Source organism: Salvelinus namaycush, chromosome 21, assembly GCF_016432855.1.
Source record: "Salvelinus namaycush isolate Seneca chromosome 21, SaNama_1.0, whole genome shotgun sequence".
NCBI lineage: Eukaryota > Metazoa > Chordata > Actinopteri > Salmoniformes > Salmonidae > Salvelinus > Salvelinus namaycush.
The window spans coordinates 3,401,744-3,424,705 of record NC_052327.1 but is presented as its reverse complement, the minus strand read 5'-3'; the positions used below and the strand labels follow the sequence as shown (position 1 = coordinate 3,424,705).

The following is a 22,962-nucleotide window of genomic DNA, read 5'->3' as shown; positions in this document are numbered from 1 at the left end:
AATACAGGCAAGCGCCACATTACTACAAGACAAAACCGCTCACTCAATCAAGCATTATGGTCTTGTCTTAAAAGTAGTGGAATGGGATTATTGTGTGAAGAATCCAATATTTTAACTTCTATGTAGTACAAATCACATTATTGTGGGAGTAGCCCCAATGAGAAGGTTTGAGTCCTAAGCAACATACACATTGTTTGAACTAGAATAGACCAACATACGTAGCTACTATAGTATGTCAAAACTGTGTGCTGGAAAACCTTGGTAGAGCATGGGTGATGTAGGCACTGTGGTGCTCATATGAATTTCCTTTTCGGCTTCAGACCAATGCCTACTTATCACTTAAAATTAAGTTTTTGTTTTCAATTGTTTCAGACTCCTGTGATGCTCTGTCCTTTTATTTTATTTTTTATTTTTTATTTATTTTTTTACATTTTATTCTGTACTCACCCACAGCTGGTCTCCAGCAGACTGTCGCCGACCTGTAGAGAGGCCATGCCAAAGTCTGCTACCCTGATGTTGTTCTTCTCATCTAACAACAGGTTCTCTGGCTTCAAATCTCTGTGGCTGGGAGAGAGAGAGGGACAAAGGACAGGGAGGGAGACACAGAGAGGGAGAGAGAGAGAAAGCAAATGGTTAGCAAATGTACAATACATTGAGTATGAGCCAATTATGTTTTAGCTTTGGCATTAATCAAACATATCCTATGGATTAGTGCACACACACACAGACACACACGACTGCTATCATTGAAGTTGTTTGTGGTAACAAGGGGCATCGTACAAAACAAAGTCATCAGTGATTGGATCCTCTCTAACCAATCAGAGTATCAAAGCCAATGATGAATTTTCAAACCGCCGCTTTTCCCACGTGTATTCTGGCTCTGGCCAAACCCATCGGTTTCTGGACTAATCAGATGGCCGCGAATGTATTCACATTCAGTGAAGGTTCGGGGAGGTACTCAGATCCAGATTCATTGTGGAGAAGAAACTAACGTCCGTGAGCGTGGCGTTGCGTTTGGCCGCAGCAAGGAGCCTGGAGTAGCCAAGCAAATTCAGTCCATGAGTACGAGAAACCAATTAAACCTTCCACTACTACTAAAGTAATCACCGATTGGAAATGAGTGAACAGGCAAAAGCCATGTCTAAACAGTGATTTGTTCAGGGAAGGGGCTAGGGAGGGATGCACTTTTAAGCAATTTGAATTTAGTGCACACCGTAATAAAACATTTTGCCCCATAGCAAAATGTTTTGTAATGGAAACCAAAAACAAACATCACTTATTGGACATTTCAGCTAGGTACCTCCCGTTGTCAGCCCAATTCGTTCCTACTGAATTACAATCCTGGTGTGGGAGACGACCGAGCATACAGCTAGCTCCCTGCCCAGTCCCTCTCGCTCATCTCTGAACAGGCCTTAAGACAGACAGGGAGAGAGACTCCAATGCTTCCCACAGTTGTGTCAAGTTGGCTGGATGTCATTTGGGGAGTGGACGATACTTGATACACGCAGGCAACTGTTCAGTGTGCAAAACCCAGAAGCGTTGCAGTTCTTGACACAAACCTTTGCGCATAGCACCTACTAGCATACCCCATTCAAAGGCACTTAAATATTTTGTCTTGCCCATTCACCCTCTGAATTGCACACATACACAATCCATGTCTCAATTGTCTCAAGGCTCAGTGGTGGAAAAAGTACCCTATTGTCATACTTGAGTAAAAGTATAGATACCTTAATAGAAAGTTACTCAAGTAAAAGTGAAAGTTACCCAGTAAAATAGTACTTGAGTAAAAGTATTCGGTTTTAAATATACTTAAGTATCAAAAGTAAATGTAATTGCTAAAATATACTTCAGGATCAAAAGTATAAGTAAAAGTATAAATCATTTCAAATTCCTTATATTAAGCAAAGCAGACAACACCATTTTCTTGTTTTTAAAATGTATGGATAGCCAGGGGCACACTCCAACACTCAGATATTATTTACAAAAGATGCATGTGTGTTTAGTGAGTCTGCCAGACCATAGGCAGAAGGGATGACCACATGTTGTCTTGACAAGTGTGCGAATTTCACAATTTCCCTGTCCTGCTAAGCATTCTAAATGTAACGAGTACTTTGGATTGTGAGGGAAAATATATGGAGTAAAAAGGACAATATTTTATTTAGGAATGTAGTGAAGTAAAAGTTGTCAAAAATATAAATAGTAAAGTACAGTGCAGATACTCCAAAAAACAATACTTGAAAGTACTACTTAAGTACTTTACACCACTGTAAAGCCTTAAATTCTTTCTTTAACCTCTCTCCTCCCCTTCATCTACACTGATTGAAGTGGATTTAACAAGTGATATCAATTAGGGATCATAGCTTTCACCTGGATTCACCAAGTCCGTCTCTGTCATGGAAAGAGCTGGTGATCCTAATGTTTTGTATACTCCGTGTAAGTAGATATGAAGAGCAGAAGACGTCGAACCCCTTTACGACTGGGATTGGGTGGCCACAGTGTTAGACGATGTGGTCTTGAGGTCAAAGAGACATTCTGACGTGAGAACTTTCAAAGGCAGTGAGCCGTTTCTCGATCATCCGTTTAGCATCTATTCCTGGTTCACATTTTTCCCGACACGACATCATACTGTGCTGCTGTGAGGATGTCTGCCAGGCCACCGCTGAGAGCTGTCTGACTGTATGTGTGCGGCTCATACACAAAACACACTCAAGCGCAAACACAGGTAGGCACATGAAAACGCACGCACGCATGTGCACGCACACGCACACACACTCTCTCTCTCTCTCTCTCCCGCTCTCTCTCTCTCTCGGTCTAGGCTGGTCTCGATACTTTAACCAGATATGTATCTTTGCTGAGATCAGAGAGATAGTGAGAGATACTGCCACAGGACAGGATGTCAGGGTGTCATGGAAGCGCTTTCATCTTTTCCTGGGCTAATGATAGAGGGAGCAACAATGGCTGCCATGACTGCCTGACAAATCTCTTTGAAGGGTGGCTCATCAAAATGGACATTTAACCTCCTATGACATCACTTCTGGCTGGGGTGAATCCTCGAGGGGATTCATTCTGCTGTCAGAACTTTTCCCAGCTAACACATTATCATTCCAAGAACATTCAGGGAACATTTTTTTCTTCAACCAAAGGACAACCTTCAGGGAACATTACAGGAACGTTCTGTGTTAGCTGGATCGTGCTTCATTCATAAAACCAGAGTTGTAGCACAGCTCATCTGTTTTTATGTATCTATTTGGTGCATTATGATAGTCGGACTCTGTTTTATATTGCATAGTTCAAATACTTTGCAATGGAAATAACATTGTAATACCCATAGAGTGTAATATCTTATTTGCGGCCATTGAAGTCACAGATTTGTGAGAATGATTGGTTGTTTTGTTTACAGCAGATTCTTATTGTAAGCTATATGGGTAAATAACAGCCTAGACTGAACAAAACTCTCTTAAATGTGTTTTAAAAGTAAGAATACCCTTCAATCTTTACTGCACCTGTAAGTGATATACTACAAATCTAAATAGACCTTAGTACCCACCCTAATCAGACAGAGACTAAACAACACTGTAAAAACCTGAATAGTCAACATCAACGTTGCCTGCATGAACACCCTCTATATCATGCTGTAAAACAGTATACCGACACAAACAACACACACACACACACACACACACACACACACACACACACACACACACACACACACACACACACACACACACACACACACACACACACACACACACACACACACACGCACACACACACACATTGAAGAGCATCACAGAAGTCTAACATGAGCACACACACGCACACACGCACCATCTACATTGCCATAAAAAGGCCTAAAGGCAGATCTATCCCAAGACTGGACAAATTGCATGTGGGCGTTGTACTATCAGTCAGGACCCTGACATCCCATAATAGGTCATTAAAGTCTCCCTGACACATTAGAGCACCTCCACTACTATAATCTCCCTCACACAGCACTGTGGATAGCTCTCCCAGTCGTTTGTCCTCCGGAGAGAGGAGTTGTTAATCAAGCGGAACAATTTGCTGCGCTTGAATGTAACTCATCCTAACTTTGGTGGACCCACAGTCATTGATACTTTACTCAGTGTTGGCTAACCATTCTCCATGTTGGCTCCAAACGTTAAATGATATGACGCAAGTATTAGGGTTCTAAATCTCAAACCAAGTCTGCTCACCTCTGTTCATATGGGATCAGTTTTTTTAGAAATGACGACAATGAATTCACGGGTAGTACTCAAACCCGGGTCAAACGACTGTCAAATCAACCCTTTAGCCACTACGCCAAGAGATCCAACCCGCTTGATGAGTTTTCTAGGTTTTGCCAGGTTTTACATGCTGCTGCAGATTAGAGCAATGTTGACGGGAATGGAACTGAAGTTGATGGGAGTGGAACTGAAGTTGATGGGAGTGGAACTGAAATGGCAGCTGGAAGGCTGCTAGTCTCTGATCCCATGTTACCATCTCCTGCCGTTGTGCCCCTGAGCAAGGCACTTAACCCCCCCACAATTACTCTCCATCCAGGGGTGCTGCACTGCTGCTGACCCTGTGCCTCTCAATGTGTGTGTATATCTGGGGGTGTTGGGAAAGGTAGGAGACACATTTCTGTTCTAACCAATCGACAATCCGTTTGTATTGTAATCTATTTATATTCTATTGTTGTAAGAATCCTCAGCTGGCTTGTAGTAGGCGTAGCATATTAGGCTATATGATTTACATGGGATTAGCCTATCGTTGGTACGTGTTGTAGCGATCCTCGCTATATGCAGCCAGGTCACCCTTGATACAAGTCCGAATTCGACATCCATCCATGTCTGAGGACATTGGGAGATGATGTGGAAACCGGCCCCTATGGGCAACCGGGAGTGCTGTTACCTTCAAGTAGGTTTCGGATGTCGACGGGGATGGCGGATGGGAGCAAGCACCTGCCTCTGATTCCAAAGGTTGCAATTTTCAAATCCAGCGATAGAACGTTTTTTTGAAGCCCAAACCAAACATTACCTTAAGATTCCGGATTTAATGCCTAAACTTAACCCTATCCATAAATATTCTGAGTTCATGCCCGAACTTAACTCTAAGCATTTAGAAATGTAACGTTTGACATTTTTTGGAAATTTTACATTTGAGAAACGTGGATGAAGGTCTAATTCTGGCGTGAGACTGTGAGAGCTAGTTGGCCACCAAGTGGTTTAACCCTATTGGCGCGATGTGTAGGGTGTTTGTCTTTCATACCAGCAACCCATGTTCACTTCCCTACCCCGCCATTCGCTACATTGGTATCAGAAGTGGGATGGTGACCATCGGAACGCATGGCCCGGATGTGTGAGGGGGCTGAGGTTAGTCGAAGCACGGGGACGTGCCTTCCCGTTTGGAGAGGGCAGAGTAGCCCTCCTCGCTATATGAATCACTTTACAATTCCCACAAAGTGGGTTAGAGCAATGTGTAGGGCGTTTTGCCTTTCACATTAGCGACCCAGTTTCGCTTCCTTGCCCTGCTGTTCGCTACAATATGTTTAAAATAGGGGCTTACACCCCTGGGAGCTGTTATAGGCTTTCCACGCAATCCCTGCTATTAAACATAATTCCCCCATGCAATCATTACAACCCACTGCATGCTGATTCATTTTTCTTTATTATGACAGTCATTGGCTCTTTTCTCATTAGGGTGAAGCTCATATACCATAAATGACATGTTTATGTCAATGGTTGGTTAACAGCGCCTGGTTTTCTACCTCAGGAAATTACGTTAATTTCCCCCATGGTGACAACTTTAACATAATTGATGGGGACATCAATTATCAATATTGCTCCCTGTTTTGTGTTGGTATGGATCTAAACTCAGCAAAAAAAAGAAACGTCCTCTCACTGTCAACTGTGTTTGTTTTCAGCAAACTTAACATGTATAAATATTTGTATGAACATAACAAGATTCAACAACTGAGACATAAACTGAACAAGTTCCACAGACATGTGACTAACATAAATTGAATACTGTGTCCCTGAACAAAGGGGGGGGGGGGGTCAAAATCAAAAGTAACAGTCAGTATCTGGTGTGGCCACCAGCTGCATTAAGTACTGCAGAGCATCTCCTCCTCATGGACTGCACCAGATTTGCCAGTTCTTGCTGTGAGATGTTACCCCACTCTTCCAACAAGGCACCTGCAAGTTCCAGGACATTTCTGGGGGGAATGGCCCTAGCCCTCACCCTTCGATCCAACAGGTCCCAGATGTGCTCAATGGGATTGAGATCCGGGCTCTTCGCTGGCCATGGCAGAACACTGACATTCCTGTCTTGCAGGAAATCACGCACAGAACAAGCAGTATGGCTGGTGGAATTGTCTTGCTGGAGGGTCATGTCAGGATGAGCCTGCAGGAAGAGAGGAGAATGTCTTCCCTGTCACGCACAGCGTTGAGATTCCCTGCAATGACCACAAGCTCAGTCCGATGATGCTGTGACACACCGCCCCAGACCATGATGGACCTCTACCTCCAAATCGATCCCACTCCAGAGTACAGGCCTCGGTGTAACATTCATTCCTTCGAGGATAAACGAGAATCTGACCATCACCCCTGGTGAGACCAAACCGCGTCTCGTCAGTGAAGAGCACTTTTTGCCAGTCCTGTCTGGTCCAGCGATGGTGGATTTGTGCCTATAGACGACGTTGTTGCCGGTGATGTCTGGTGAGGACCTGCCTTACAACAGGCCTACAAGCCCTCAGTCCAGCCTCTCTCAGCCTATTGCGGAGAGTCTGAGCACTGATGGAGGGATTGTGCATTCCTGGTGTAACTCGGGCAGTTGTTGTTGCCAACCTGTACCTGTCCCGCAGGTGTGATGTTTGGATGTAGCGATCCTGTGCAGGTGTTGTTACACGTGGTCTGCCACTGCGAGGACGATTAGCTGTCCGTCCTGTCTCCCTGTAGCGCTGTCTTAGGCGTCTCACAGTACGGACAATTTATTGCCCTGGCCACATCTGCAGTCCTCATGCCTCCTTGCAGCATGCCTAAGGCACGTTCACGCAGATGAGCAGGGACCCTGGGCATCTTTCTTATGGTGTTTTTCAGAGTCAGTAGAAAGAACTCTTTAGTGTCCTACGTTTTCATAACTGTCTTAACAACCGTTCCACAGGTGCATGTTCATTAATTGTTTATGGGTCATTGAACATGCATGGGAAACAGTGTATAAACCCTTCACAATGAAGATCTGTGAAGTTATTTGGATTTTTACGAATTATCTTTGAAAGACAGGGTCCTGAAAAAGGGACGTTTCTTTTTTTGCTGAATTTATATTGAACCATTTAACCCACAATATTAGCCAATCTTCAAAGCAGTATCTTGCTTATTAAGAGGACCTCCAGCCAGCTAGTCAGATCAATCAGTCAGCGTGCTTGTAGGGTTGCAAAATTCTTGGAACTTTACCAAAATTCCCAGGTTTCCAGAATTCCTGGTTGGAAGATTCACGGAATTCGGAGGGAACAAGCAAGAAATCCTGAATCCTCAAACCAGGATTTATGGAAAACCTAGAAATGTTGGTAAAGTTACCAGAATTTTGCAATCCTAATCATTAAAATCCAGACAGAAAATATTTACACAAGAAGCCACCTAATATCACACAGTCAAACTCTTCAGTCATTTAGTAAAATCACCATTCTGCGATTTCTCACCGTTAAACATGGCACAGTGTTTCAACAACGGCTCTTTATGTCCTCGTTTTTATCTGAGCAAGTCAACGCCCACATTTTTTTCTAAAGTAATCTAGCTAGCTTTCTCTGACTGAAGCCTTCCTGTATACAGTACATGCCACACATGCTCTCTTTTCAATGTAGAGGGAATCAGAGCTTGATTAGAGGGAATGAGAGGAGCTATCAAAAGCCTCTCCACAAAAACTCAGTATAAACAGGAGGATGAGCTGTCAGGGGAGCAGGAGATTGATTGAACGTTTGGCAAGACTCTTTAGCCTGGTTCCAGATCTGTTTGGGCATGGCCAATGTCACACTGAGTTGGCATGACAGCACTAATAGATCTGGGACCAGGATAGAGACTCTTCTCTGGTGTTAAAATAAAATGAAAGCAAGGAGAGTGGACCTAAGCTTGCAGTTACAGCTAGAGTTCGTTGGTGTTTCAATGTCACTGTGTGCCACTGGTCAGTATCATCATTGTGGTAATTTAATGAATTAGGCTACTTCCTTTTTTATTGATACATTTTATTAATCTTCAGCCCTTCTCTCTGTCTTGTTTTGTGCTCAGTGCAGAGGATCCCTTCCTCATCATCTCTTACATGTAACCTGTCCTTGCCCTCTCCCCATTCCTCCACCCAACCAGACTCTCAACCTGTCCTTGTACTCCTACTTACACAAAACCCCAATTACCAACCCCATCTTCCCTCCTCCCCCGACAATAACACCTCTATCTCACCCCTCCCACCAACTTTCCTCCCTGGCATCTCTCCATTCAACCACCACTCATCCCCCCATGTGTCCCACCATGGTGCCATAACAGGCGTTCTGGAAGGAGGAAGATAAGGAAGGGGGGAGGGAAACAACAGGGGGAAATGATTTGCCATTATGTGGCTCTCAGAGGCCTATCAGAGATAATGATGATAGGACATAAACACAGGTCTTCTGCAGCCATGCATCCAGGGAGAAAACCTTCGCCGTCAACAAAGTCAGCATTGCTTTACCTAGCTACCACCCACGGACAGAGCCACCATAGATTGGCTCAATACGGAGTCAATGGGTGGGAAGAGGGAGTAAGAGAGAGAGAGAGATCGAGAGAGAGACAGTGATCGAGAGAGAGACAGACAGAGAGAGAGACAGTGATCGAGAGAGAAGGAGAGAGAGAGAGAGAGAATTGAACCTGGAGAAGAGCCCCCTGAGCAAGCTGGTCCTGGAGCTCTGATCACAAACACAAACAGACCCCAGAGAGCACCAGGACAGCAACACAATTCGACCCAACCAAATCATGAGAAAACAAAAAGATAATTACTTGACACATTGGAGAGAATTTACAACAAAAAACTGAACAAACTGGAATGCTATTTTGCCCTAAGCAGAGAGTACACAGTGGCAGAATACCTGACCACTGTGACTGACCCAAAATTAAGGAATTCTTTGACTACAGGCAGTTTGGAACTCGGTAGTGAGTGTTGCAACAAAGGACAGATGATTTTTACGCGCTTCGTCAATCGGCGGTTCCGTTCTGTTAGCTTTTGTGTGGCCTACGACTTCGCGGCTGAGCCGCTGTTGCTCCTAGACATTTCCACTTCACAATAACTGCACTTACTGTTGACCGGGGCAGATCTAGCAGGACAGGCATTTGACGATCTGACTCGTTGGCAAATGTGGCATCCGATGACTGTGCACGTTGAAATTCACTCTTCAGTACGGCCATTCTACAGCCAATGTTTGTCTTTGGAGATTGCACTGCTGGTTAGGCAGTTGTGCTCGATTTTATACACCTGTCAGCAACGGGTGTAGCTGAAATAGACAAATCCACTAATTTGAAGGTGTGTCCACATACTTTTGTATATATAGTGAATTTAAACACCAAGGAAATCCTCTTACATTTGGGAACTTTAAAGTCCTATTGATCAAACAACCGTGAAAGGGTAGGCTCTCTCTCCCTTAGTTACGCATATCAACAACAAGATAAACAACTAATGCTAGCCAGAGCAAGATGAGCTAAAATCTAAGAAAGGAACATTAGGCAAACGCTCAAACTTTTTCAGCTAGTTGGTCGTCAAAATTGCACTGATAAACAATGGGGAATTATAGCCTCCTTGTCCTTCTGCAGCTTGCCTTCCAATACATGTTTTTCCCAACCAAGCACCCAAGCTAACTGGCTGAAGTTGGCTAGCTTGCTAGCTAGCTACTTCCAGACACAAATGAGAGAACAGCTCACTGATAAGGGAATTTATATGTTTAAAGTAATGACTAAAGGATTCCACCCTGAAATCATATAATTGTATGAAATGTGTTAGTAGTCATAATTCCATAATATATGTGACTAGACCATTGTGTTACGTGAGAATTGGTGTGAGAATTGAGAGAACAAAGGATAACAGGAAAGAGGCTCCTTCCAAGTCCCTCTTATCTGGGGAGGAAAGGAACGGTGAGAAACTGCCAAGGCTGGTAGAAAAGTGATAAGTGTGTGTGTGTGTGTGTGTGTGTGTGTGTGTGTGTGTGTGTGTGTGTGTGTGTGTGTGTGTGTGTGTGTGTGTGTGTATATGTGTGTGTGTGTGTGTGTGTGTGTGTGTGTGTGTGTGTGTGCGCGTGCGTAGAGGGGGTTATAAAGACTGTTCAAATTTTGGTTGACTTTAGAACGTTCTCTGAATAAAGCTTACGAACCTTTTGCAGAATCTGAGTCTTTGCCTAATCATTATTAAACCTTGGGTCCTACAAACCTCGGGGATTGGTCAAAGCTTAAATAATTGTTTAGTTATCATCATTGGGATTGAAAATTCTCGTGACACTCACTCTGACCATTTTACTCGCTGTAGCAGAGCTGGTTAGGCAGTTTACATGTTATCTAGAGAGTTCTTGACTAACTATTTCTTATTTTTGCCTAGGTTGGATTTACAACAAGTGTATCTTTAAAATGGTGTAAAATACTTGTTGGGTATGTTTGAGGAATTTTAATTATGGGATTTCTGTTGTTTTGAATTTGGCGCCTTGCAGTTTCACTGGCTGTTGACGAGGTGGGACGCTAGCGTCCCACATACCCAAGTGAGGTTAAACAGCTTGGAAAATTCCAGAAAATTATGTCATGGCTTTAGAAGCTTCTGATAGGCTAATTGACATCATTTGAGTCAATTGGAGGTGTACCTGTGGATGTATTTCAAGGCCTAACTTCAAATTCAGTGCCTCTTTGCTTGACATCATGGGAAAATCAAAAGAAATCAGCCAAGACCTCAGAAAAAAAAATTGTAGACCTCCACAAGTCTGGTTCATCCTTGGGAGCAATTTCCAAACGCCTGAAGGTACCATGTTCATCTGTACGAAAAATATTACGCAAGTATAAACACCATGGGACCATGCAGCCGTCATACCACTCAGGAAGGAGATGCGTTCTGTCTCCTAGAGATGAACGTACTTTGGTGCGATAAGTGCAAATCAATCCCAGAACAACAGCAAAGGACCTTGTGAAGATGCTGGAGGAAACAGGTACAAAAGTTTCTATATCCACAGTAAAACGAGTCCTATATCGACATAACCTGAAAGGCCACTCAGCAATGAAGAAGCCACTGCTCCAAAACTGCCATAAAAAAGCCAGACTACGGTTTGCAACTGCACATGGGGACAAAGATCGTACTGTTTTGGAGAAATGTCCTCTGGTCTGATGAAACAAAAATAGAACTGTTTGGCTATGATGACCATCGTTATGTTTGGAGGAGAAAGGGGGAGGCTTGCATGCCGAAGAACACCATCCCAACCGTGAAGGATGGGGTGGCAGCATCATGTTGTGGGAGTTCTTTGCTGCAGGAGGGACTGGTGCACTTCACAAAATAGATGGCATCATGACGCAAGAAAATTATGTGGATATATTGAGGCAACATCTCAAGACATCAGACAGGAAGTTAAAGCTTGGTCGCAAATGGGTCTTCCAAATGGACAATGACCCCAAGCATACTCCCAAAATTGTGGCAAAATGGCTTAAGGACAACAAAGTCAAGGTGTTGGAGTGGCCATTACAAAGCACTGACCTCAATACTGTAGAAAATTTGTGGGCAGGACTGAAAAAGCGTGTGCGAGCAAGGAGGCCTACAAACCTGACTCAGTTACACCAGCTCTGTCAGGAGGAAAGATTTCACCCAACTTCTTGTGGGATGCTTGTGGATGGCTACCCAAAACGTTTGACCCAAATTAAACAATTTAAAGGCAATGCTACCAAATACTAATTGAGTGTATGTAAACTTCTGACCCACTGGGAATGTGATGAAAGAAATAAAAGCTGAAATAAATCCTTCTCTCAACTATTATTCTGACGTTTCACATTCTTAAAATAAAGTGGTGATCCTAACTGACCTAAGACAGGGAATTTTTACTAGGATTAAATGTCAGGAATCTTGAAAAACAGAGTTTAAATGTATTTGGCTAAGGTGTATGTAAACTTCCGACTTCAACTGTACATGTCTTAACAAAAGACTCCACTATACAAGTATCCATTTCAATAGAGCAGGTAAAATTGTCAGTAAGTAGCAAGCAAGCTAGCCAACGTTAGCCAGTTAGTATGGGTGCTTGACTACTGTTGTTAGGTCAGACTAGTTAGGGCTAGGCCCCTCATTTCTCAATTCCCGCCTGAATGACGTGCCCAAAGTAAACTGCCTGTTGCTCAGGCCCTGAAGCCTGAGAATATAACACAATAGATATGGTAGGAGAAAATCCAAAGAAAAACCAACCTGATTTTTTTTGAGAGTCCATGCTCTTACAATGGAAAGTATAGTGGCATACTGAATTCTAGCTCCCAGGATGCAATTCATATGGCTTCCACAGCGTGTCAGCAATCTATGTTCAAGGTTTCAGGCTTGTAACTTCCAAAACAAATAATATCAGTTTTGATACAAGGACACAGTCTTGGAAATTTGTGTATGCGCACGCGATGAAGACAGAACGCACCTGCTAAAATCGGTTTCCTATTGAACATACTTCTTTCCGTAAGAAATATTATTACATTTTAGGGTATCTGAGGAGTAAATAGAAACGTATTTTGACTTGTTGAAAGAAAGTTTAGGAGTAGATTTTCGGATTCCTTTCTCTGCATGTTGAACGAGTGGAATACTCAAATCGATGGCGCCAACTAAACAGACTTTTTGGGATATAAAGAAGGATGATTTTATGTAACAAAATGAAACTACATGGTATAGCTGGGACCCTTCGGATGACAAATCAGGTGAAGATTTTCAAAAAGTAATTAAATATTTAAATCGCTATTTGTGAATTTATGAAACCTGTGCCGGTGGAAAAATATTTTGATGTGGGGCGCCGTCCTCAAATAATTGCATGGCATGCTTTCGCTGTAATACCTACTGTAAATCGGACAGTGCAGTTAGATTAACAAGAATTTAAGATTTCAACTGATGTAAGACACTAAACGTTTAATATCCCTAATTTATATGATTATTTATTTGAATTGTGTGCCCTTCGGTTCCACCGGAAGTTGTCCTGCTTGCGGGACGCCTAGCCTTAATTAAAATACTGCTAGCTAACATTACGTGTATGATCTGTGTAGTAATATTATTCATATCTCAGAGCCATTTGCTTTGCTAGTTATCTAGCTAACATTGAACCTGGTTGTTTAGCTACCTGCAGATTCATGCAGGGTAGTAACATCATGAGTTGAGATTATGATTAATTGTTTACCTAGCTAGCTAGCTACATGTCTAAACAAAAAAGCATTTCAATAGAATGTCACTGCGACAGATGTTGATAGCCAGAGCGAATTTACCAGCTACATCTATCTATTCCGATTTCAGAGCACTCTCGTCTGAGTGTGCCGTAGTGCAGAATAACTGACAAATTTACAAACGCTCAACACCCGTTGAACATGGTCGGTGTCAGTGAATGTTGGCAAAAAAGCTTACATTGTTGCCAGCAGCACAGTTGCCGTCACCAACGCTCTGGAGAACATGAAAACAGCCTAACCAGCTTGGCTAGGGTGAGTAAAATGGTCAGTGAGATGTTCTCTCATTTGTGTCTGGAAGTAGCTAGCAAGCTAGCCAACGTTAGCCAGTTAGCTTGGGTGCTTGACAGAATTTTCGGATCAACCCTTAACCTGTTGAGGACAGAGGGCGCTGTTTTCACTTTGGGGGAAAATCGTGCCCAATTTAAACGGCCTCGTACTCAATTCTTGCTCGTACAATATGCATATTATTATTACTATTGGATAGAAAACACTCTCTAGTTTCTAAAACCGTTTGAATTATATCTGTGAGTAAAACAGAACTCATTTTGCAGCAAACTTCCTGACAGGAAGTGGAAAATCTGAAATCGATGCTCTGTTCTAGGGCCTGCCTATAAATGTCCTTGATATTTATTAGTATACATGCACTTCATACGTCTTCCACTAGATGTCGACAGGCAGTGAGAGAAGAAATGGAGTGTATAACTTGATCTGGGGTCGAATAAAAGCTCTTGGCATGACGTGTCACCAGTTTCCTGTTTTCTGGAGCGCGCGAGAAGGGACCTGGTATTGCCTTCTGAAAAGCTGTCGTTATAGACGACTAATATCTTCGGCTTTGATTTTATTTGATAAATGGGACAATATCATCGTAAAGTATGTTTTTTCAATATAGTTTTATTAGATTATTGAAATTTATTCGGGACGTTAGGCGTGTTGCGTTGTGTGCCTTTGTTCAGGAAGGAGAGCTTCGCGCCACTTTGCTAGCTTTCCGTGCTAATTGACTGGAGAAGAGGACATTCTAAAACCAAACAACGATTGTTCTGGACAAAGGACCCCTTGTACAACATTCTGATGGAAGATCATCAAAAGTAGGACCCATTTTATGATGCTATTTCATATATCTGTCGAACATGTGAAATAGTAGTTTGCGCCCAGATTTTGGGTACTCTCTCGCTATAACTAAGCTGGATGTCGTAATGAAGTTATTTTTAGAATTCTAACACGGCGATTGCATTAAGAACTAGTGTATCTATCATTTCCTATACAACATGTATTTTCTAGTAACGTTTATGAATAGTTATTTGGTCAGAATAGTTGAGTGTCATAAAAATATCCGCACATTCTGGGAAAAAGCTGCTACGTTAGCATAATGGATAACCACTGATTTCAGCTCTAAATATGCACATTTTCGAACAAAACATAAGTGTATGTATAACCTGATGTTATAGGACTGTCATCTGATGAAGGTTTATGAAGGTTAGTGAAAATTAATATATTTTGCTGGTTTATTCGCTATCGCTAACGTGCCTATTGCTATCGCTAACGTGCCTTGATGAATGAATGCGGTAGTGTGGTAGGCTATTGTAGTAAGCTAATATAATGCTATATTGTGTTTTCGCTGTAAAACACTTAAAAAATCGGAAATATTGGCTGGATTCACAAGATGTTTGTCTTTAATTTGCTGTACACCATCGATTTTTCAGAAATGTTTTATGATGAGTATTTAGGTATTTGACGTTGGTGTCTGTAATTACTCTGGCTGCTTCGGTGCTATTTCTGACGGTAGCTGTGATGGTAGCTGCAATGTAAAACTGATTTATACCTCAAATATGCACATTTTTCGAACAAAACATAGATTTATTGTATAACATGTTATAAGACTGTCATCTGATGAAGTTGTTTCTTGGTTAGTTTGGTTGGTTCTTGGTTAGTTAGGTTGGCTTTGTGCATGCTACCTGTGCTGTGAAAAATGTCTGTCCTTTTTTGTATTTGGTGGTGAGCTAACATAAATATGTGGTGTTTTCGCTGTAAAACATTTAAAAAATCGGACATGTTGATTGGATTCACAAGATGTGTATCTTTCATTTGCTGTATTGGACTTGTTAATGTGTGAAAGTTAAATATTTCTCAAAAATATTTTTTCAATTTCGCGCTCTGCCTTTTCAGTGGAATGTGGGAGGAGTTCCGCTAGCGGAACCCCGGTGCCAGACAGAAAGAGATGGGTGGGGCTAAAGCTTAAGAGGGTGTGAACAATGCTGAATGGCCGGTTCCCCTCTCTCCACTGGGATTCTCTGCCTCTAACCCTATTACAGGGGCTGAGTCACTGGCTTACTGGTGCTCTTTCATGCCGTCCCTAGGAGGGGTGCGTCACTTGAGTGGGTTGAGTTACTGACGTGATCTTCCTGTCTGGGTTGGCGCCCCCCCTTGGTTTGTGCTGTGGTGGAGATCTTTGTGGGCTATACTCGGCCTTGTCTCAGGATTGTAAGTTGGTGGTTGAAGATATCTCTCTAGTGGTGCGGGGGCTGTGCTTTGGCAAAGTGGGTGGGGTTATATCCTTCCTGTTTGGCCCTGTCCGGGGGAATCATCGGATGGGGCCACAGTGTCTCCTGACTCCTCCTGTCTCAGCCTCCAGTATTTATGCTGCAGTAGTTTATGTGTCGGGGGGCTAGAGTCAGTTGGTTATATCTGGAGTACTTCTCCTGTCTTATCCAGTGTCCTGTGTGAATTTAAGTATGCTCTCTCTAATTCTTTCCTTCTCTCTTTCTTTCTCTCTCTCGGAGAACCTGAGCCCTAGGACCATACGTCAGGACTACCGGGCATGATGACTCCTTGCTGTCCCCAGTCCACCTGGCCTTGCTGCTGTTCCAGTTTCAACTGTTCTGCCTGCGGTTATGGAACCCCTACCTGTACCAGACCTGCTGCTTTCAACTCTTAATGATCGGCTATGAAAAGCCAACTGACATTTATTCCTGATTATTATTTGACCATGCTTGTCATTTATGAACATTTTGAAAATCTTGGCTCTCTCTAATTCTCTCCTTCTCTCTTTCTTTCTCTCTCTCGGAGGACCTGAGCCCTAGGACCATACGTCAGGACTACCGGGCATGATGACTCCTTGCTGTCTCCAGTCCACCTGGCCTTGCTGCTATTCCAGTTTCAACTGTTCTGCCTGCGGTTATGGAACCCCTACCTGTCCCAGACCTGCTGTTTTCAACTCTTAATGATCGGCTATGAAAAGCCAACTGACATTTATTCCTGATTATTATTTGACCATGCTTGTCACTTATGAACATTTTGAACATCTTGGCCATGTTCTGTTATAATCTCCACCCGGCACAGCCAGAAGAGGACTGGCCACCCCTCATAGCCTGGTTCCTCTCTAGGTTTCTTCCTAGGTTTTGGCCTTTCTAGGGAGTTTTTCCTAGCCACCGTGCTTCTACACCTGTATTGCTTGCTGTTTGGGGTTTTAGGCTGGGTTTCTGTACAGCACTTCGAGATATTAGCTGATGTACGAAGGGCTATATAAAATAAACTTGATTTGATTTGATTTGAATGGGTGTAGACAAAGAAGAACTCTCCAGTAGATACCAAAACATTCAAAGGTCATTTAATCAAAAGTCAGGTTACAAGTTTATCAACTTTCAAAGCAGAATTACTTTCCCATTTCTCCTCAACTGTAATGTATGACATACAATTTTCTAGCCCTGAGTCTCTACTTTTATCCAATGTAAAAAACACAATTTCAAATTTTGCTACATAAGACCGAATTGAGCCGGTCGTTCACATATGACCACTATATTATGGTCAGGAGATCTAATGGGTATGGATATAGCTTTAGAGCGGAGTTCTGCAGCATTGGTAAAAATGTGATCAATACACGCGGATGATATACCCTGAGTACACAAAACATTTCCATGACATAAACTGACCAGCTGAAAGCTATGAACGCTTATTAATGTGACTTGTTATATCCACTTCAAATCAGTGTAGATGAATGGGAGGAGACAGGTTAAATAATACATGTTTAAGCCTTGAGACAGTAGAGACATGGATTGTGCAATTCAGAGGGTGAATGGGCATGACAAAATATTTAAGTGCCTTTTCACGGTTAACCGCTTCCCATGTGTATCAAGAATGGTCCACCAACTAAAGGACATCCAGACAATTTGACACAACTGTGGGAAGCATGAGTCAACATGAGCCAGCATCCCTGTGGATCGCTTTCAACACCTTGTAGAATCCATGCCCCGACGAATTGAGGCTGTTCTGAGGGCAAAAAGAGGGGGGTGCAAGTCAATATTAGCACGGTGTTCTTAATGCTTGGTATACTCAGAGTGGTTCCTGTGATGTTTGTTAACACCCTGGTAGGTTGGTTAATAACCTGAACCAGATTACAGGCACTGGTTACAGTGAGCAGCTTCCTCTTGAGTGGACAGCTTGATGAAACCAGTCTATATTCAGGTCACCCAGAAAATAGGCCACTCTGTTAACTTCACATACTAAGCATTGCACCCATATTATCCTGATAATTCATGTTAACACTTGGTGGCCTACAGGAGCACACCTAAAAAAAGAGGCTTTAAATGAGGCAGGTGAACTTGCAACACGACACAACATTAGATATCAAATCAAATCAAATGATATTTGTCACACGTGCCGAATGTAACAGGTGAAATGTCGACCTTACAGTGAAATGCTTACTTACAAGCCCTTAACCAACAATGCAGTTTTAAGAAGAAAAAGTAAGAGATAAGAATATGAAATAATTCAAGAGCAACACCCGTGTCGAGGTAATTGAGTTAATATGTACATATAGGTAGAGTTATTAAAGTGATTATGCATAGATAATAACAGAGTAGCAGCAGCGTAGAAGGGGGGGGGGGGTAATGCAATTAGTCTGGGTAGCCATTTGATTAGATGTTCAGGAGTCTTATGGCTTGGGGATAGAAGCTGTTTAGGAACCTCTTGGACCTAGACTTTGCACTCCGGTACCGCTTGACGTGCGGTAGCAGAGAGAGCAGTCTTTGACTAGGGTGGCTGGAGTCTTTGACAATTTTTAGGGCCTTCCTCTGACACCGCCTGGTATAGAGGTCCTGGATGGCAGGAAGCTTCGCCCCAGTGATGTACTGGGCCGTACGCAGCACCCTCTGTCGTGCCTTGCGGTCAACAGCTGAGCAGTTGCCATACATGTCAGGATCCTCTCGATGGTGCAGCTGTAAAATCTTTTGAGGATCTGAGGGCCCATGCCAAATCTTTTCAGTCTCCTGAGGGGGAATAGGTTTTGTCGTGCCCTCGTCACAATTGTCTTGGTGTGCTTGGGCCAAGGAACTTGAAGCTCTCAACCTGCTCCACTACAACCCTGTCGATGAGAATGGGGGTGTGGTCGGTCCTCCTTTTCCTGTAGTCCACAATCATCTCCTTTGACTTGATCACGTTGAGGGCTAGGTTGTTGTCCCTGCACCACATGGTCAGGTCTCTGACCTCCTCCCTATAGGCTGTCTCATCGTTGTCAGTGATCAGGTCTACCACTGTTGTGTCATCAGCAAACTTAATGATGGTGTTGGAGTCGTGCCTGGCCGTGCAGTCATGAGTGAACAGGGAGTACAAGAGGGGACTGATCACACACCCCTGAGGGGCCCCCGTGTTGAGGATCAGCGTGGCGGATGTTTTGTTACCTACCCTTGTCCAGGTGTGAAAGGGCAGTGTGGAGTGCAATAGAGATTGCATCATCTGTGGATCTGTTGGGGAGGTATGCGAATTGGAGTGGGTCTAGGGTTTCTGGGATAATGGTGTTGATGTGAGCCATCACCAGCCTTTTAAAGCATTTCATGGCTACAGACGTGAGCACTACGAGTCGGTAGTCATTTAGGCAGGTCATTTATGAGATCCTCTGTAACACCGTACCCAAACCGGCTGCACGCGCGCGCTATCGTACGCCAACGTACGCAAATAGATTTTTCTCCAATGAGGAGATGGCACGTGGGTATCTCCTTCTATAAACCAATGAGGAGATGGGAGAGACAGGACTTGCACCACAATCAGCATCGCAAATAGAACTGACTTCTATTTTAGCCCTTGGCAACGTAGAAGCTCGTTGGCGCGCGTGAGCAGTATGGGTGCAATAATTGAATATTATGTATGTTTAAATTTATTTTGCAACGCTTACGCACGTGACGCGAGCGGTGTGGTCAGCATGTAAGCTTTACAAGAATATGGCTCTGAACATATACAGCAACACCTCCACCATAGGCATTCCTGTCTCTTCTGTAGATGTTATATCCCTCTATTGCTACTGCTGTATCATCAAAGGAATTCTCTAAGTGAGTCTCAGAGATGGCCAGTATATTAATGTTATTTGATTTTAGCAAGTTATTGATTTCATAAACCTTATTTCTAAGGCTATATACACTGATTGTACAAAACATTACAAATGATTTCCATGACATAGACTGACCAGGTGAATCCAGGTGAAAGCTATGATCCCTTAATGATGTCACTTCTTAAATCCACAATCAGTGTAGATGGAAGGGAGGAGACAGGTTAAATGAGGATCTTTAAGACTTGAGATAATTGAGACATGGAGGGTGAATGGGCAAGACAAAATATGTAAGTCTTCTAAGTTGACATATATAATTGTTTTAAGATGGTCATACTATGGATCATTTAGCTGTGTGATTTTGAATTGTAAGACCCATTTAGGGTCTTACAATTCGGCCTTTTCTACTATAGCCCAGTGAAACGCATTCAAAAAATCATTCATAAACGGATATTTTTACATATATCTAACCAGTTTTTTGTGTAGGCAATAAAATACCTTTATACTTTGTTCACAATCTTGTCTGGTTGGGGCACAACTAGACCTCACTTCAAATGTATCAAGAAATACTCTTATTTGTATGCCTAGCAATCAACACAATCAGTACATGGTGTAAAGCACACTATTACAAGTCTCAGTCACAAATGACATCTCCAGTAAGCTGAACAAGATGTGAATGAGAGTCTTGTAGAATCATGACTCCTTCACGTTTTCAGTTCATCGTGAATAGTCCCAGGGTCTTTAGCTTAGTGATGTTTGAGGGCACTATGGTGTTGAACGCTGAACTGTAGTCAATGAATAGCATTCTCACATAGGTGTTCCTTTTGTCCAGGTGTGAAAGGGCAGTGTGGAGTGCGATAGAGATTGCATCACAAAATGTTTTCTTATCATAACGCTAGAGCATTTTCCAATTTCTGGGGTCCTGCATGCTCTGGGCATTACTGACTCAAATGAATGAAATAAGTCAAAAGATGTGTTCTTTTGACTGAAGGACTTCAAAAGATCAGAGTCAGTAAAAATAGTCGAACTTCCCATCACTGCAAGGAGAGGGACCCTGAATCTTCTACTCCAATGTGGTTTGAGGAGGCGAGAGGACGCAAGAGGTGATTTAAATGTTGAATTCCTCGATTCCTCACGTCCTCCCTCTTTGTCACCGTCTCAAAACACATTGGAGCAGAAGACCTGCCATCTGATTTTCTCCTACAATACGTTCAACCAAGGAATCGAGGAAAGATAAATAATTGGTTTACTCCTTGACCCAACCACTAGGCAGACCCAATTGGCCCGGGGATGTTAGATTAACTGACTCTCTCCCTTCCCTCCCCTGTCTGTTGTTCATGTCTGTTGTTTGGCCCTACTTGACTCAGGTTCAGGCTGAGGACCTGTTCGAATATAAATGAATCGGCCCTTGTAATCTTCCTGATAAGTGATTGGATAGACGAAATCAAGGTTACCACCCTATTACTTCCACCAATCCAACCAATTTACACCTGTGATTACCTTGAGGAAAGTAGGAAGGAAGGATGCTTTTCTGAAGTATTCGAAACAGGGCCTGAGTCTCAGACTGAGGTTGCTGACAGCTGGCTGCTGCTGGGAGAAAATAAGAGGGTTCTCCGGTTCTCATAGACAGACATGAAGGCAGACACAGTCACAACCCCCAGGAAAATGCCCTCTATCTACCCAAGGCCAGACCTGCCAACTCATCGCCCCCTCACCCATCAACTCCTCTCCCCCACTGTTGTCACCCTCTCTCCCTTTCCTCTCTCTACATTACCCCCTGCCTTCCCCTCTCCAGGGGGCCTCCCCGTCTCTACCTATATATCTCCTGTACATGCCAGCAGCAAATAATAGCTTGGACCCCTGGACCGTGTGCCTATTGTGAGCTAGACAACAACCCAAAACAGAACACTGTGCTTCCCCCGGAGGTACAGCAGGCTTACAGGACACAGGGTTTTAGGGCTAACATATAATAGAAAGGGGAAACTTGAAGGTAGCCTGAGATATAACAAATACGTTTGTCATTTATTACATGCTTGACAGTAAGTTAAAAAAAAGATGTTAGCGCAAGAAGGTGGTTTAAAAGAAAAGTTGTGGTCGAATATCCTTAATTGCGTTCTAAATAGCAGGTCATTTGGTAATGTGAAAATATAATGTTTTATAGTATGTGAAATTTAGAAACATTTATTTTATTTTTTAATCATCACTGTATGTCTAAAACATCACTGTGTGTTGCTTTCATAAAAATAACTCCAAATATATATACACTGCTCAAAAAAATAAAGGGAACACTTAAACAACACAATGTAACTCCAAGTCAATCACACTTCTGTGAAATCAAACTGTCCACTTAGGAAGCAACACTGATTGTCAATAAATTTCACATGCTGTTGTGCAAATGGAATAGACAAAATGTGGAAATTATAGGCAATTAGCAAGACACCCCCAATAAAGGAGTGGTTCTGCAGGTGGTGACCACAGACCACTTTTCAGTTCCTATGCTTCCTGGCTGATGTTTTGGTCACTTTTGAATGCTGGCGGTGCTTTCACTCTAGTGGTAGCATGAGACGGAGTCTACAACCCACACAAGTGGCTCAGGTAGTGCAGCTCATCCAGGATGGCACATCAATGCGAGCTGTGGCAAGAAGGTTTGCTGTGTCTGTCAGCGTAGTGTCCAGAGCATGGAGGCGCTACCAGGAGACAGGCCAGTACATCAGGAGACGTGGAGGAGGCCGTAGGAGGGCAACAACCCAGCAGCAGGACCGCTACCTCCGCCTTTGTGCAAGGAGGAGCACTGCCAGAGCCCTGCAAAATGACCTCCAGCAAGCCACAAATGTGCATTTGTGTATGTCATACTAATTTCAGCTTTTCATCTGGTAGAATTCGTTGCACACTATTGAGGAAGAGAGTAATCTTTTCAGATCCACATTTGTTCCACAACGATAATCAGTTGATAATTAGTTGAATCCTATTGACGCACCAGTGCATCAATCTAAGTAACAGAATAAGCTAGAGCTATCAGGTTTTTTGCATGGGCTCTGTCTCAATCCACTACATCCGCCTACGACGATCTTCCGCATCTGCAGTGGAAGGTGGCCAAACTACAGCTGTGTTTGTCAGACCATGAGACATCCCAAAGAGTGGTCTTCTCACGAAAACATCTGTAGCGTCCGAACAGTTTGGCCTACAAACTAATATGACCCCACTATAGAAATG

The 22,962-nt window shown here is 43.1% G+C and overlaps 1 protein-coding gene across 1 annotated transcript in view; it reads right to left on the bottom strand.

Moving 5' to 3' along the window:
- Positions 1-22,962, bottom strand: part of brsk2a (BR serine/threonine kinase 2a) — a 454,159-nt gene that overhangs the window by 117,130 nt on the left and 314,067 nt on the right. Inside the window, exon 5 of the mRNA XM_039017967.1 lies at positions 448-564. Coding sequence (XP_038873895.1) covers positions 448-564 — 117 coding nt within the window. The remainder of the gene's footprint in view (positions 1-447; positions 565-22,962) is intronic.